General features: G+C 44.2%; 3 protein-coding genes across 3 annotated transcripts; 1 reads left to right on the forward strand and 2 right to left on the reverse strand.

Annotated features, from left to right (window-relative positions):
- Positions 1-53: 53 nt before the first annotated feature.
- On the reverse strand, positions 54-6374 carry LOC135335252 (ubiquitin-protein ligase E3C-like). The gene is made up of 13 exons (XM_064530681.1): positions 6219-6374; positions 5918-6046; positions 5713-5835; positions 4841-5649; positions 4448-4621; positions 4047-4353; positions 3479-3626; positions 2982-3227; positions 2688-2863; positions 2230-2417; positions 1843-1933; positions 1147-1402; positions 54-470 (listed from the first exon to the last, which is right to left on the reverse strand). The coding sequence occupies exons 1-13, from the start codon at positions 6288-6290 to the stop codon at positions 172-174; spliced, it is 3018 nt and encodes a 1005-aa protein (XP_064386751.1). The 5' UTR covers positions 6291-6374; the 3' UTR covers positions 54-171.
- A 183-nt stretch (positions 6375-6557) lies between these two features.
- LOC135335255 (protein O-linked-mannose beta-1,2-N-acetylglucosaminyltransferase 1-like) lies at positions 6558-10845 on the forward strand. The gene is made up of 18 exons (XM_064530684.1): positions 6558-6697; positions 6824-6905; positions 6987-7126; positions 7286-7345; positions 7434-7547; positions 7597-7666; positions 7937-8083; positions 8140-8267; positions 8341-8411; positions 8491-8611; positions 8707-8787; positions 9023-9222; positions 9589-9649; positions 9707-9897; positions 10155-10263; positions 10323-10394; positions 10466-10507; positions 10637-10845. The coding sequence occupies exons 1-18, from the start codon at positions 6668-6670 to the stop codon at positions 10760-10762; spliced, it is 1845 nt and encodes a 614-aa protein (XP_064386754.1). The 5' UTR covers positions 6558-6667; the 3' UTR covers positions 10763-10845.
- Positions 10830-16245, reverse strand: LOC135335256 (DEP domain-containing protein 1B-like). The gene is made up of 10 exons (XM_064530686.1): positions 16073-16245; positions 15841-16002; positions 14284-14690; positions 13226-13503; positions 13061-13117; positions 12677-12829; positions 12127-12422; positions 11677-11736; positions 11317-11484; positions 10830-11110 (listed from the first exon to the last, which is right to left on the reverse strand). The coding sequence occupies exons 1-10, from the start codon at positions 16127-16129 to the stop codon at positions 10919-10921; spliced, it is 1830 nt and encodes a 609-aa protein (XP_064386756.1). The 5' UTR covers positions 16130-16245; the 3' UTR covers positions 10830-10918.
- Positions 16246-16318: the final 73 nt, after the last annotated feature.

Here is a 16318-nt window from a genome sequence, read left to right on the forward strand (position 1 = left end):
TCACAATAATCATTATAATTATATAGACTATTATAGTAAATTGCAACTTTAAATAGCTTAAAATAATGTCATAAAATAATAATGCACAAGCTAGCATGCAAGTACACCAGTATTAAATTAACTATTATATGTACAGACGTGATGATTACACAAGCTACACAGCAGTGTCTATTAGCTCAGTTCAAAACCAGCTCCAGATTGAATAGCATACAACAGTTTATTTCTGAGTGTGTTGACATCTTGAAACTGGGGCAACTTGAGAAAGTTCATGCAAGTAGAAGCCGATGGCAGCCGCTCCTCCCCTATGGCAGGGCTGATGTTTAGCGGGGGGGACAGCTGCTTGAACCCTAGCAATGGAGGTCGACTGCAACTCGTCACAAACTTGAGCAACTGACGTTTCTCTGTCTCTGAAAAAGAGGTCACGACCTCCCAGAACAGCTTGATGACAGGGTGGTCCTCTGTATACCCTCCTGCACAGGGGGGGGGGGGGGGTACACTAATAATATACCCTCCTGCACAGGGGGGGGGTACACTAATAATATACCCTCCTGCACAGGGGGGGGGGGGGTACACTAATAATATACCCTCCTGCACAGGGGGGGGTACACTAATAATATACCCTCCTGCACAGGGGGGGGGGGTACACTAATAATATACCCTCCTGCACAGGGGGGGGGGGTACACTAATAATATACCCTCCTGCACAGGGGGGGGGTACACTAATAATATACCCTCCTGCACAGGGGGGGGGGGGTACACTAATAATATACCCTCCTGCACAGGGGGGGGGGGTACACTAATAATATACCCTCCTGCACAGGGGGGGGGTACACTAATAATATCAAGCCATATCAAATGAATGGGCCACAATATATAATTAACTAGAGTGCTAAACCCTCGGTGGGTGGAGGGACATGTACAGTACATACAGTGTGTGTGTGTGTGTGGTGGGTGGAGGGACATGTACAGTACATGCAGTGTGTGTGTGTGGGGGGGGGTGGGTACATGTACAGTACATGCAGTGTGTGTGTGTGTGGTGAGGGGGGGTACATGTACAGGCTTAGCCTCGGTCCCAGGCCAATTTTTCATGGAAAAAGTTGGGCCAGGAGCTGAGGTTAGAGTCTTGACAAGCTATAAATAGCTCACCAGAGTAAATAGTGTGTTGTCTGAGATCCTCGACACTGATAGGCACTCTGGCTCCGGATATCAACACCTGTAGCTCATTCTGACTGAAGAGTCTCAGCCAGTGGAGGGGAACCACGCTACTCAACCCACGACGGAAGGCCTGGAACTGACGATCCAATTGCACGTTGAGTTTGTAGTGGCTGACCAGATGAATGTACTCTATACAGTTGGCCCTGGTTACAGAGATGTCAGCACCACCTGGCTTCAGCTCTATAACCTGTGGACACAAATATAACGTCAGTCAAAACACCAACGCTATAATAATTATACCGTATTACTAGAATGTTTTCAATTGTGAGCATCAAACATATGCATACTTAGCGAGCGTTGATCACTTCGCAACAATAAAATTGCATAACCTAAACTAGTACTGGTAATGACACACGATCCTGCCAGAACGCAATAGTTAGATCGCAAAGGGGTTAAATTTTCTGCTGAATTGGCTCATTTGCAAAGGTTTTTCAACCGCAAAATATTTGGTAAGTCCATGCTAAAAATGGAAGGGTATCATTAGATAGCTCTTTCAAGAGCTACAAATGTATATTTTAGTTTCAAATTTGAACATTCTTAAAACAACCTTATAATTATGTGTATACTGTATACACAGAGGAGGCTATACAAGACGACAAGATGAGTGGGGGTGGGGTGGGTGTGTACCTTGGTGTGACCCAGTTGGTCAGAGAGGAGCGTGAAGTTGAGATCCAGCTCCTCCAGATCTCCAGGGTAGTGCTTCAATGAGAGAAGGTGTCTAGGGGAAACAAAACATATGATTGGCAATTAACTTATACTGCATAGAGGGTAATTTTTAAGGGTATAAATTTTTCGCGAATTGGCCATTTTTGTGTGAGTTTCGCGTATAACATTTTCGAGGGCAGCATTTTTTTTAGTTATTGAACGAAATTTTGCGGCTTAGTGAAATTTGCGAAACCCACGAAAATATTAGGTCTCGAAAATTACCCATTAATAGTTAGTAACAATAAAATTTACACAGATTTCCAAATCAAAGAAGACTTGACATATTATAGTTCTAAAATAGACACACACCTGTACAAATAAGCGTCGAATGATGCCAGGTGGTGTGCTCCAATAGTGCCACGCCCCCTGTCCGCCAGCTTACACAGGAAGAAGCCAGCAAAGGGCAGCTCTACTAGTAGTCCCTCATACAGAGCTTTGCCCAACATGGAGCCAAGGAACTCGTAGTGCATGGCAAAGTCTGGTGTGATGAGTGGGGCCTGTGTGTTGTGTGGAGGGGGGGGGGCATAATATCACCTGGCCTCTATAATTATAACACACATAAAGTAATAGGAATAGGAAGCACTTATTTAAGACGACGCTCTAAATATACGAAATTTTTCCAATATTTTTTTGTACAAATTTGCTACCATACATTATTTTTAGTGTCGTCTTACATTGAATATCGTCTTACATTGAATAAATAGTACGGTGGTACAACATATAGTGGCTGGGGGTCAATATAATGACAGCTGGTCACACTCACACACCTGGGGGTTAGGGTACAGTAGGCCGTCCTGTGTAGTTGAGAAGTAACCTCTGTTTGGGTCGAACCCTGTCTTCAACACCTCGTTAAGGAACTCCCTAAACAGCCCCCCTCCGTCTATACCGAGCTCGTCAAGACCTTGAGCATTCACAAATGACACTCGAAACCTGCTACGCAAATCTGGAGTAGAGATGAAAATGTTGTTTGGTACAAAGGTATCAGTGAGGCTACCTGTATTATTATACACACACACACACACGCCCTCACACACCCACACACCACACACACCCACACACACCTTTTCCTTGGGCCAGCTCTGCAAAAGCATCCTCATAGATGTGACTCCTCCGGACATTAAAGTTGATGCTGGGCCCCATTAGAAACTCTTGATGTCTGCCCTGACTGAAGGATCGGTCCTGACCTACTAAAGAGGTGAAGAAACGAACTCTCTCAATGAATGGGAACACAAATGGAGCGCTCTTGAGCAGCTCGGCTTGTTTAAGCACACTGGGCGAGGCGTGGACCACACCCCCTTCTTCGTCATCTGAGGGGGGAGGGGCACAATTTGCAATAGTTAGAAATGCAATCAGGCTTGTACAGTGTCATTCGAAATTGATATAATTATATAACTATGCATTCAATCTCTGTAACTGATGCACATAATAGCCAGTAATTATATTGATCTACTATCATAATTATTATAGCACCAAAAGATCAGGATAATCAAGTACAAGTAAGCTCTCTTTAATACAGCATGTTTTCAATCTGCAGAAGATGTATACCAGCTTAGCTGACCTTCATTGTCTAGGAAGAGCTCTGGTGGTATGTGTTGCAGTGATGGTAGCACAGCCCAGTGGCCGGGGGGACAGAAAGCACGGCGACAGTCTCGCCCGTACAGAGCACACAAGACACCGTGGACACATCCCTTCAGCTCTGACCACTCCTACACACAGCAAGGATTGTACAGTACACATAGCATGCTTTCTAAGAGTATTACGTGCACGTATAAGTTAACAGTACATGTACATGTAGAATCCTTCCAAGGTCATTACATAATGTATAGCGGGTAATTTTCGTAGGGTAAAATATTCGTTATTTTCGTTGGCAAGCTGACCTCCACGAAATGTTAACGTAGGCGTGGCTTACCGGAACGTAGGAATGCAGTGAGTTCATGAACTCTTGATATTACTGTACACATAGAATTCCTTACAATGTAAGGTTCTCACACAAAGTAATAATTATGGTAGTACAGTACAGTACAGTACATGCAGCATTTTTTCGAAGCCCATTATAATTATGTACACCGTGATACAGCATTACATATGTAGTGGTTTAATTAAAAATAACACACACGATTCTATACCTCTACAGATGGTTGGACGGCCCTGTTGCCTAGATACGACAAGGGTATGTGTTTCTCCAGCTGCAGCGTTATAAACACATCTCTCAGAGGGGACACCATTGCAGATATTTGGCTAAGGGTGAAGGGGGTGTGTCCAAATGGGGTGTGGTCTTCCTCCAGCTCTGAGTAGAACTCGGCATCGTGCAGTGTGGAGAGATAGAGAGTGAAGAGTGCGGAGAAGGTGGAGAGGCGTTCCAGGAGGGCGGAGCCTAGTGGAGGGGGGAGGGGCTGCCCTCGTGACAGCTGCTGGAGACATGACACTGGGTCACTGCACAAGGATGATGAAGGAACAACATACTATAATGTTCATAATTAAAATTATTGGTTTTGGTGCAAGTATGAAGTGTGTGTGTTGTGCTCACCCAAAGCTACGAGACATTGTGAGGCCGATCACACCACTCCACATACGAGCCAAGAGGTCAGAGTTCAAACACAGTTGTTGAAAGAGGCGTGTCCGTGATGTGGACTTTTGATTCCGAATGATCTGGTAACAGAATGAGCAGAGAGAACTGACCAGCTCAGCACTTGCTGCATCACTAGAGGGAAGGATGATATTAGTCCATCTTGTAGCTTTACCCAAGAGCTACTAAATGCACATTTTAGTTGTGAAATTAGACAATTCTTACTCAAGTTATGGGCAGTCAAAGTTACCTCCCAAACAGCCTAATTTCGGTAATTAAAGTTATAGCTTCAAAATGGAAGATTTGGACCTGAAAGCAATCACACACCAATAGTGAATATTAATTTTCACTTACGTTTCCTGTTTGATTCTGATAGCTAGCCTATCCTCAGTGATAATGCTGACACAGCACTTCCTCAGGTCCTCCCCTGATTCCAGTGGGTCAAGGTCATCTTCGTCCGAACTCTCAAACTCTTCGTCAAGCTCGCCATGTGATGTCACATGACTAGAGGGAGCGTGGCCTAGAAACAACGACGTGAGCTCCAAGTACTTGGCCAACGAGGTTTGGTTGATTGTATGTAGTCCAGTGTGTATTAGCTTTAATAGCACATAGAGCATTTCCATAGATGGAGAGATTTGTCCAGTAGTGACACCAGTCAATAGAGTATCAATCAATAGCCCCAGATTGAGTTTAAGTGTGAGGAGGTGTGGAGTTACAATGTGACATGTGTGAGGTGTGAGGGGTGGAGAGAGCAGCTCTCGTGCGAGGGGGAGGTAAAGGGGCGTGGCCAATACCGTCTTAAACGGACGAGATATGTACTCCATGAGACTAGAGGTCAAAGGTGAAAGTGCATAGTCCTCGGGGCCGTCGGGAGGGGGCACACGATGTTCCATGAGTGTTCTCAAACAACGGAAATAGCCGCCATTTTGTACGAGGTGTGAGAAGAGATGAGAGACAGTTTGGGGTGTGTGTTGGTACAGAGTTGGTGACAGGAACGTTTCAATCATTCTCAGTGGGATGGCTATGTTCTGTGAGGGGTCAGAGGTCAAACTGACGGTACAGTGTACGAGAAGCTGTCGAAGATGATAAACACAGAGTGTGTTGGAGGGGAAGGTGGCAGCGAGGCCATGGCTGAACTGGAGCCACTTCTGACAGAGACCAACCTGAGTGAGAAGAAAGCAGTGGTATAAATGATAGTGAACACACAGTACAGTATGTTCACTTACGAGTCGGTTGTGGTCTGTCCTCCTGTTGTAGAAGATACTCATAAGCCGTGCTAGTGAGAGGGCGTGGTCAGGGGTGGAGCATAATGACAGGGACACGTCAAACTCATCACGTAGTCCTGAATACTGTAGAGTACAATAATCATTAGGTAGGGTAATCTCCAGGAAATGGGTTTTTGGGGGGTGTGTTAAAGTAATTATTATATACCAGTTGTTGTCTGACGGTGTGTCCTCTGTAGGTGGCTTGTATGGTGAGTGCTGCCAGTTGCCTCCGTCGAGAGCTCTCCCTCAGCTCCCTCTCTTCAACAACACGAGCTAATAGACTATCTCGCTCCTCCTATAAAAGGTAGGCGGGGCATGTTTTTATGATGTGAGGTAGGATATACGGTATATACGGTATACAGAACATGATATGGCCAAAGCATAACTCTATAATCTATGTGAGATATAGCTAATTCAATTAAGTGTTGTCAATAGATATATATATAGTTGTTTTAAATAATTATTACCTTCCTGCTGGCCCCTCTCAGAGAGACTTGTGGTTTAGAACGATACTGACCATCGAACATCGGGGAAAACATCTTACTAGGCTAGTTCCCAATGCACCTAATTCTTGAAATATCACTAAATGACTAGACACTATACAGTATAGTTTGCTGCTGACTGTATACAGAAATACAGAATTCGATTTCTCTTTCTAGAATTGCTGAGACTGCATTTTCACTTAATAAGATTGAGGTCAAAAGTCAGAGTACAAAAGTCCAATTCAAAATTTCTTTGCTGAGATAGCATTTTCGAATAAAAAGCTTGAAGGTCAAAAGTCAAAGTACAAAGTACATTTATATCCAAATTATGAGAGCAAACTATCCCCGCCCCTTTCTAAAAAGTAATTTCCAACTATAAAAAGTCTCCATCATCCAATCCATGCATCCAGGCAGGACCACTCCATTGAAGCACAATGATTCACATCAGAAGAAATAGATGGAAAGTAAGTCACGTGACTAGGAGCAGCCTGCTACTGTACAGTAGTTTCTGTAGAACATGTGCTTGCAACATTATTGTATTAATGTCAAGTTACACAAATATGATTTATGACACTCCCCCTCTCTTGCAGTTATTCATAATATTTGTAATACTGATGCTCACTCTCAATATTGTCTTTATTGTCGACCTCACAATGAACCATCAGGCCACAGGTCAGTGACACCCCACACACACACACACACACACACGTACACGCCCACACACACGTTGGCGTATATATGTTACCTTCTCAGATCACATCATTGGAATAATGTCGAAGTCTGTCGTTGAACGTTCTGTGGAGGTCGAACCTCGTCGCCATGGCAATACCCTCATAGCCATTAGAGTAATATCAGACAAAGAAATGGTTGAAATTTACGTCAAAAATCAACTAGTGAGTTATATTATTATCACGGCTGCCATGCTCTCACCCCCCCCCACACACTGCTCTCACCCCCCCCCCCACACACTGCTCTCACCCCCCCCACATACTGCTCTCCCCCCTCACCCCCCACACTACTCTCACTCCCCCCCCCACACACACGCGCTATAGGTACACAGCAGTAAACCAGAGCAGAGAGGTATCCATGTGGCAGTCCTCAATCAAGCCACTGTAAGTGCAGTGCAATAATTGTTAATTTTACCTCACTACCAATTAAACCGCCCTTCACTGTATATACCCCCCTTACAATACCCCCCAGGGTGCTCTGATGGCAGTGCGGGTGTTTGACACATACAGTCCGGGCTCAGAGGACGTACTCATCACTTTCCTCAACACACTCTCCGACGGCAGGATCCTCTGTCTAGCCATCCAGGTATGCCCACTCCACTAGCCTCACACCCTCACTGATATTGTGTGTGTAGGACGAGGGTTCGTTTCACCTAAAGGAGGCGGGGCGTGGTGCGTTAGCGGCTCTCGGCAGTCACCTCAGCTGTGAGTTTAAAATTATATTATAATTATTATACCTGTAACCGTATAGCGGGTGATTTTCAAAGGCCGATAATTTCGTGGATTTCACCAAATCCCGAAAATGTTAACCATGTTCAAGTCTGCTAAAAAAACTGCTATCCTCGAAAATGCAATAAAAATTGCCATCTACGAAAAGTTAGACCCTCAAAAATTACCCGCTATACAGTCCTCAAATTGAAATAATTATATACATGTACTACCTATATAATTGCTCTATACAACTGTTCTCTCTAGCGTCACTATCCTGGCGAGACATGTGGGCGTTGGTGACGGTAAAGGGGGCGGGGCCAATAGCGGAGGACGTTGGCAAGAGCGTAGATACTGCTTCTTGGGGGTCAAAGGTGACACTAGACGCCACAGTACCTTTGAAAGACTCCGCAGGTAATAATTATGAGTTTTATAATAAATACCTTCACCACCTCTACACACGCACACAGCGTTTGAATGCGATTGGCCGGCCACTGCTGAGAATATTCGCCGAAAAGCGTTTTGCTCAAAGTATGAAGGTTACGGACAGCTGTGTAACTGTGCCACGCCCATCTCCCTCACACTCTCACCCCCCAATGTAAGACTATCACACTCCACCCACTCCACACTCCGCCCACACCACACACACCTCATACTCCGCCCACACACAGTTCTCCCCTAACCATGTTGCCGATGTCCCTGTCACCATCATAGCCAGCAACAGACCACAGTATCTGTATCGGTGAGCACACACACACACACCCACACCCACACACACGCCCACGCAGACTGTTGCTGGCTTTATAATCAATTGTTTGTAGGATGATTCGCAGTCTTCTCTCTGCGCACGGTTCAAGTGCTGCCATGGTAACTGTATTCATCGATGGATTCTATCAAGAACCGGCTGAAGTTGCGTCACTATTTGGAATCAGAGCCATCCACGTGAGCAGCTCAATAGTAGGAAGAGTGGCGGGGGGGGGGGGGGAGATCTGGGACTATAATTATGGCCAAGGTTTGACTGTGTATGTTTGTTGCAGCATGAGCCCAAGAGTCAGAAGAATGGTCGTATCTCACAGCACTACAAAGCCAGCCTCTCACAAACCTTTGACCTCTATCCAGTGAGTCCGTTGTATCAGGAGCCCATAAATATAGATAAAAAAGAAAATTGATAGTCTCTCATCGTCAACTATGTAGCTATAGGCCATGCAGGACTATTGTCTAACGTATAACTTATTATCTCAATGACTCATTTTGTATTCCAGTTCTGTCAGAAATTTATAGTTTCGATTCTGAATTACAATATACTTCCAGTAGTATAGTTATACCTTGATCATTTTCATGTCCCTCCTCCAGACTGCAGAGTATACGGTGGTGCTAGAGGAGGATCTGGAGGTGTCTCCAGATCTGTTCAGTTACTTCAGTCAGACATTACAACTACTGAGGGAGGATGAGACTGTGTACTGTGTGTCAGCATGGAATGACCAGGGCTATGACCACTCTTGTCAAGACCCCACCATGCTGTACCGGGTGGAGACAATGCCAGGACTGGGATGGTGAGAACTAGAGCTCTGCAATCTCCCTCTTTCTTCCTCACCACTATTATTAGGATGTAATTATTATTGTTCAGGGCTGCAACATTAGTTAATGAACAAAAGATTTTGCATTAATAACAGTGTACACTGAATGTATGTCACTACCGTATAGCGGGTAATTTTCGTCGGGTAAAAAATTCGTTTAACTCGAAAACGAGTGAAAATTTCGTTTAGTCCATTTCCTGCACTGCATTCCTACGTTCTGGTAAGCCACGCCTACGTTAAAATTTCGTAGAGGTCAGCTTGCCCACAAAAATAATGAATATTTTGCCCCACGAAAATTACCCGCTATGCGGTACTGTATTATCATTTCATAATTATGCACAGGCTGTTAAAGAAGAAGCTGTTCAAACAAGAGCTTGAACCCAACTGGCCTGGACCTGACAAAGTAAGCAGTGCACTATAAGAAGATTACCTTTGACCCCACACCCACCCCCTCCTTTAGCTGTGGGACTGGGACATGTGGATGCGGATTAAGGAAGTTCGTAAAGGTCGCGAGTGCATAATCCCGGACATCAGTCGGACCTACCACTTTGGAGCCTCTGGAGTGAACATGAACCCGTACTTCCAGGAGCACTATTTCAAGAGACATACTCTCAACCGCCTGGCCCAGGTCACCCTCAACAGTGTGGACAGGTGAGGCTGGCTGTGCTAGAGCAACACATCCAGAATAATTATGTGTTCTTAGCCCCCAAACAAACATTTTTTTTATTAGTATCTACTGTATGGATGTGTTTGGATCAATGTTGTATCGGCAGAGTACATTGTATAATAGCAATTTAAAATTGATTAGTGTCCATGAAGTGATAGTGTGTATTTTGTCAGTTCATGTGATATAATAATGACCCACCCACCCCACACACACACACACACACACACACACACACACACAGTTTGCGGGCGGAAGACTATGAATTTGTGATCCTCAGTTTATTCCGAGAGTCAACTGTCCTCGACCACAGCAAGAATCCGTGCGACGACGACTTTATTCCAGACACCAAGGCAAGATAATAATATTAGATTGCAATTTTAGTCTGTGTTTATGAGTGTTGTGCTTACAGGACAAGGTGTATGTTATATTCATTGCTATGGCAAAGGAGAACGACTTTGACAACTGGATGAAGCTAGCTACAGTAAGTGTGTCTAACCTGTAGCCCCACCCACTTATGCACCTGTATATATTATCTCTGTACTATACATACAGTGCTTTCACTTGTGGGACTTGGATGCAAGAGGTTTTCATAAGGTGGGAAATATAATTATATGGTCTCTTTGATATCCACCGCCCCCTCTACACACCACACACACACCGCCCCTAAGCTACACACACACACTCACTCCCACTCCACACTCCTCACACACACATACGCTGCAGGGGGTATGGCGTTTCTGGCTCAAGGGCAACCAGGTGATGGTGGTGGGCCATCCTTACTCTCTGTACTCAAGCAGACACAAACCCTCAGATGTCCAACCGCTCACTCTAGCCAACACCAAAGGATAAACTATATTTAATCATTTCATGATCAATGATAATTATTCTTTTTGTCAATCATTTTTTCACTTTTCACTTATTTCAAGACAAAATTTTTTATTAAGAGAAACAATCGATTATAAAACAAAAAGAAAAATGTGAAAAAAAAAAGTGCACTGTCAGCAGCTATCTAAGATTGACAGTGTTAAGTGTTTCACTCGAGTCATACTTCTCTCTAAGCAGGAGAGAGCGTGGTCTATCCCTCACACTCAGGGAGGTGTGTCTCTGTACTTTCCTGTCAGATCTGCTGTGACCTTTAACCTCTTGAGGGGAGGGTGGGAGACGCTGAGCATAGAGCTCCGGATAGGCCTTCTGAAACTGTGTGGTGTGTGTGGTGTGGGAAGGGACGTAATCAATTTACAAGTAATTACTGCCAAACCTTACATTGTATTATAATTAGAGAAAACATAAGTCAACCACTTAGCTACAGTGTACACAATGAGACCACACTACATTTGAGGTCAATCAGTACAGCTTTTAAAATTCGTACAGTTACATGTATGTCTTCCGTGCAGTCAACGTACATCTTTTAGTCTGTGTCTCTTATCCTTGCTGCTCATGCCCTGGTCTGCAATAATGGTGTCCAGTAGACCTAGTAGAGCATTCTCTGATGCACTTGCCCCCTCGGTCTCGTACACCTGGGAGCTGACTCGTGAGCAGCAAGCACTGCCCGCACTGGGCATAATGTCATCCTGTGCATGGAGCAGTAGGAGTATAGTTAGTGTAGGGGTGATAGTGGACCCAATCCATCATTATGACACGCACGCACACGCACACACACACACACACACACACACGCACGCACACACACGCACGCACACACACACACGCACGCACACACAAGGGAAGAGAATAGGGAAGAATAAGGTTTCTGACCAACTGACCTTGCCAGTGGAGATGGCATCGAGTCGTTTCTGCACTTCTTTCTTTAAATCCTCAGGAACCTGCAGTAGCAATGAATGAACTGAGTGTATGTACTGTACAACACTAGAGTATACACTCTGCTGCTGGGGCTACTGTACAATACCATGTCATGAATTCATGCACTCCTGATAATACTAACAGGACACACTGACCCGACCCAGCCTTAATGAAGCATCTTAGAACGGCCATAAAATTAGTTTGGTTGATCCAATTACATTAATTTGATTTTCTGAAAGCTTAGAGAGAGGCTTTTCAGATGGTATGATCAAACTCAAATTTGTAACGGGTCATAATTTTCATTTTCGGAAAAAGACCATAGGCTATGGACCAACGGAACTAAAGTTATGGCCATTCAAAGATGCTTCATTTAACACCTGCATCCAATGCCATCATGCGTACATTGTACAAACCTTAAATATGTGCTGGTAGTTCTGAGCCATGAATGTGACGAGTTGCTCCACTCTCTGTCTCTCTGCCATTCCCACACGACTCAGCTTGGAGCACGATCGCAGGATCACGCTGGTAAAGTGCTTCACTAGTTCCTCCATATTTCCCTTCCCCTGACACAGTAACAGCCGACTATTGGTCGAGGCTTTGTACAGAAAGCGTAGCATTCCATGAAGGTGTGTCCGATTGGCTTGCGGGAGTAGGAGGGTGCACAGTTGGAGGGCATTCGTGACTCCCGCCTTGTTCCCGGTAACTAGGTCTGTGTCACGGGAGAAGAGAAGGGTTAGTGGACACTGATTATATACACTGTATATACATGTAAAATGGATCTGAAAGCAATCGTTGAGATTCGTTACGCACGGCTTCATATTAAGAAATGGATGGCTATCATACAGTTGAATAAGGCTGCATGGCTAGATGTATAATTATACAGTAAATCCTATATAGAAGCCATCTAACGATTGAAGCCAGGCTGCCTACATGTATTATATAGACACCACCCAGACCACTCACTGTTGACTGCCATGAGGAGGTCAAATAGCTTAGTGCTGATGAGTGGTTCAGCCAGACCATGGAAATACTGGACCAGAGATTGTAGGACGCCTAACTCAAAGCCAGCGTACACTGGCTTCCCACCCATCAGCTCCTCTGTACAAGCATCAGGCCCTGTCATGTGATACCAAACAATAGATAAATATGTATTGTGAGACAAAAATATTGAAGTGTAATTATAAGACATGTATGGAAACAGAGGAGGTAGGACATGAGTACCTCGATTAGGCTTGGTCACGTGCAAACTTCAACAGTAAAGTCATTGTTGCATGTGATCAAATACCACAATTTTTAGCCTAATCGAAGTACTTGTGTCAGACCTCCTCTGGACACAAACACACTTACATTTTGCGAGACACTTCATGGCCAGGACCACCCACTGTGGAGCATCCGTCACAGACTCTGTTGAAATACACACGCGCAGTATTAATAATACACACTATCTCTTTGATGTGGTTAAGGAATACTAACATTGAATATTGAATCAGAGTTGTGCATGATCATGCTCACCATCGTGAGGAGGTGGAGTGGAGATTTGTGGATCTGATTTTATTTTAGTGGAAAATCTTCGTAGGTGATGGTGGTGCGTGGTTTCAAGGGTGTGAGGGGTGGAGGGGGGTAGGGGGGGCTTTTTATCCGCCCCCCCTCTTATGGAGCGTCTGAATTTAGCGGCCGCCTTGTTGAGTAGGCTACGCCCAGTCAGGAAATTGCTCTGGATTAGCTTACCATCCACTGCATTGTGATCCAGCACTGTGTCCAGGGCTGGCAGTTCCACCAGGCGCAATAATCTGTGGGCACAAAGATGAAAGATACCATATTATTATAGCAGGTAATTTCGAGGGCGCAGATTTCAAATTTAAAACGTGAAAAATGCATGTTTAATATACAAGCCGCTAAAAAAACTTGCTATCCTCGAACACAAAAATGGCCAATTCGCGAAAATTTAGACCCTAAAAAATTACCTGCTAAACAGTATTAGCTAACTCCATGTCCACACACACTGGGGGCAGAGTATGTACGATGTGAAAGTATTTAAGAGTTGTTTAAATCATTGTGTCTAGTGCTATATTATGGGGACTAGTTGATGAAAGGCTGCATGTGATACCATGGCAGTGTATGCCGAGATACGATGTTGACAACTAATGGCCTGAGTGTAAACAGCTAGGAGGGTGAGTGAAAGCTGTCAGACAAAACAGCACGAACTGAATGGTGGGTATAGTGGAGAGGGACACAACACGCTATCACATTGCTAGAAGACACAATAATATGCACTCTGGCAATAACAAATTTCAAACAGCAACAGCTTCGTGTACTGATTCAGAATTAGGTACCAGCATAATTATATATACTTATAGTATGGATGCGTGTGTGTATAGCTAGCTAGTGTGGTGATGACTTTATCCTCTCCATTCACTAGAAGCCCTCCAGCTGCTCTGATACTAGGGAACCAAGGCAATGGTGGAGGAAGTGAGAGGGCTTCAGTCTACACTACATCAGCACTGAGGTGAACCCAGCCACACCACCACCAGATGCTAAACTTCCTGAGTAAACACTAATCAAACACACACCTTGATAAAGTGACCTCTTTCCAAGTTTCAGCCACTTGCGCTGGTGATAGCGTCTTTCGGATGTCTTGAATATTGACATCCCTTACTCCCAGAGGTTGACTAAGACATCCTTCACTACGACTTTTCTTAAGAGGGGATATAACCATAGCCTCGTTGTTGAAGGCATACTCATTTGTGAAACAGGCACCAGTCGGTTCTGTCTCCATATACAAGCTGTTGCAACGGTCACGCTTGCCGACAGGGGATAGGGGGCGTGGCAATTCAACTTCCTCCTCAATAAAGTTAAACGGTCCAGGCTCTGTCACAAACTTATACAAGTACGTTGTGTCTTCTTCAAAATGTGATAGCCTATTTCGAACTTCTGTGATGACATCACTGCTCAGAAACTTCTGTAGTAGCTTCACAGCCTGCAGGGAAGTAATAAAAATAGCGTGGTTACTTTTTTTGGCAAGCTTGATTTTGTATATATGGTCATTTTGTGTTTACAAGTCATATAAAGACACTTTGCTATGGTAGAGTGGGCGTTGTATGCAATGGTTTCTCTTCAACAAATTAATGATCTGCTTTGTATAGTACTTAGCACCATTTACAGTTGATGAGTGAGCATCCTTGCTAAATAGTCGCACACACAACACATTGCATGCTGAGGACTAGCACATATAGCATGAGGAGATGATACCGTGTATTAACTACAAACATAATTATGCAAGCGTTGATCACTTCGCAACAATAAAAACCTAAACTAGTACTGGTAATGACACACGATCCTTACCCGAACGCAATAGTTAAAATTGCGCAAAGGGTCAACTTTTCTGCTGATTTGGCTCATTCGCAAGGTTTTTTCACCCATAAAATATTCTAGTAATACGGTATATACGACTGCTATATGGAGTAGTGAGCGTTGAGGCCATAGGGCTAAGCTGCTGACGTATATAATATAATGTGTGGGTGGGATGATCAGATAATATCTAAAATATTACTGTGTGAAATTGCATACCGTAGCTATAAATGTTGCACTTTCCATTGTGTAATGTTGAAGGGTCAGTATCAAACAGGATAGAGTGGCTGCAATATTTCCTAACATAAGGTAGTTACAAAGGAAGTACCCAGAACTAGTGTACATGTGTGGTGTGTGTGTAGAGTTGAGAGGCTTGGGTTCCCCCAGGTGTGTGTTGGCTAGCAGGAAGGGGATACATGTATAATGGCCGTGTGTGTGCGGGTGTGTGAACGGAATAAACTCTGCTAGGATTGTTTAGACACTGTAACCACCATGCAATGACACACCCCTGGACTGATTAGATCAACGTGTGCATTGACTAGACACAATACAGCCACAGTGCTAGTACACAGCATGGCAACACTTACAGAAGAATGATAGTGAGATATTTCACAGCAAGAAGCAGTGCTAATACATTGGGAGAGCTTGTTCTACAGCATTCATTTTAATACCCCAAGATGTGGTTAAACTACAAGACACAGTATAATGCCACTATAATAATGTATGCAACTCCTCCAGCTAGAACACTCATACCCTCATACAATGTGCACAATGTATACCTGGTCTTTGCAGACTGATCCAAACTTGCCACTGCTCTGAAGGTAGCTATGCAGCCACTCCACTGCCTCTCGGCCAGTGAAGCTATCATCATACCAACGCATCTTGAGACGATGCTTGCAACGAGGCATGGACAGTCTAAAGCTCAATATTAGTTCCTGCCACTGCAAAAAATAATGCAATGATAATGAAAGTTGCTCTGCAGCTAGCTAAAACAGCTCTACAAGATCTTACCAATTCTGTTGCTCTAAATGAATGCTCTTGGGTCTCCATTTTAATTTCAGTGTTCATTTTCTTGCTGCAAGGAATGGGCCAGCTCTTGGGTTCTTGTCTTTATTTCTCCATAGTCCTAGATCCTGCAGCTATAAATGCAATAGTGCGTTACTAATGGAGACATATATAAACCTGCATATTGATTGGTTTGCGGTCGTTACGTGTACCATATTAGCCTCGATTATATTCCGGCCTGAAATCGAGGCC

Source organism: Halichondria panicea, chromosome 4 (assembly GCF_963675165.1).
Source record: "Halichondria panicea chromosome 4, odHalPani1.1, whole genome shotgun sequence".
NCBI lineage: Eukaryota > Metazoa > Porifera > Demospongiae > Suberitida > Halichondriidae > Halichondria > Halichondria panicea.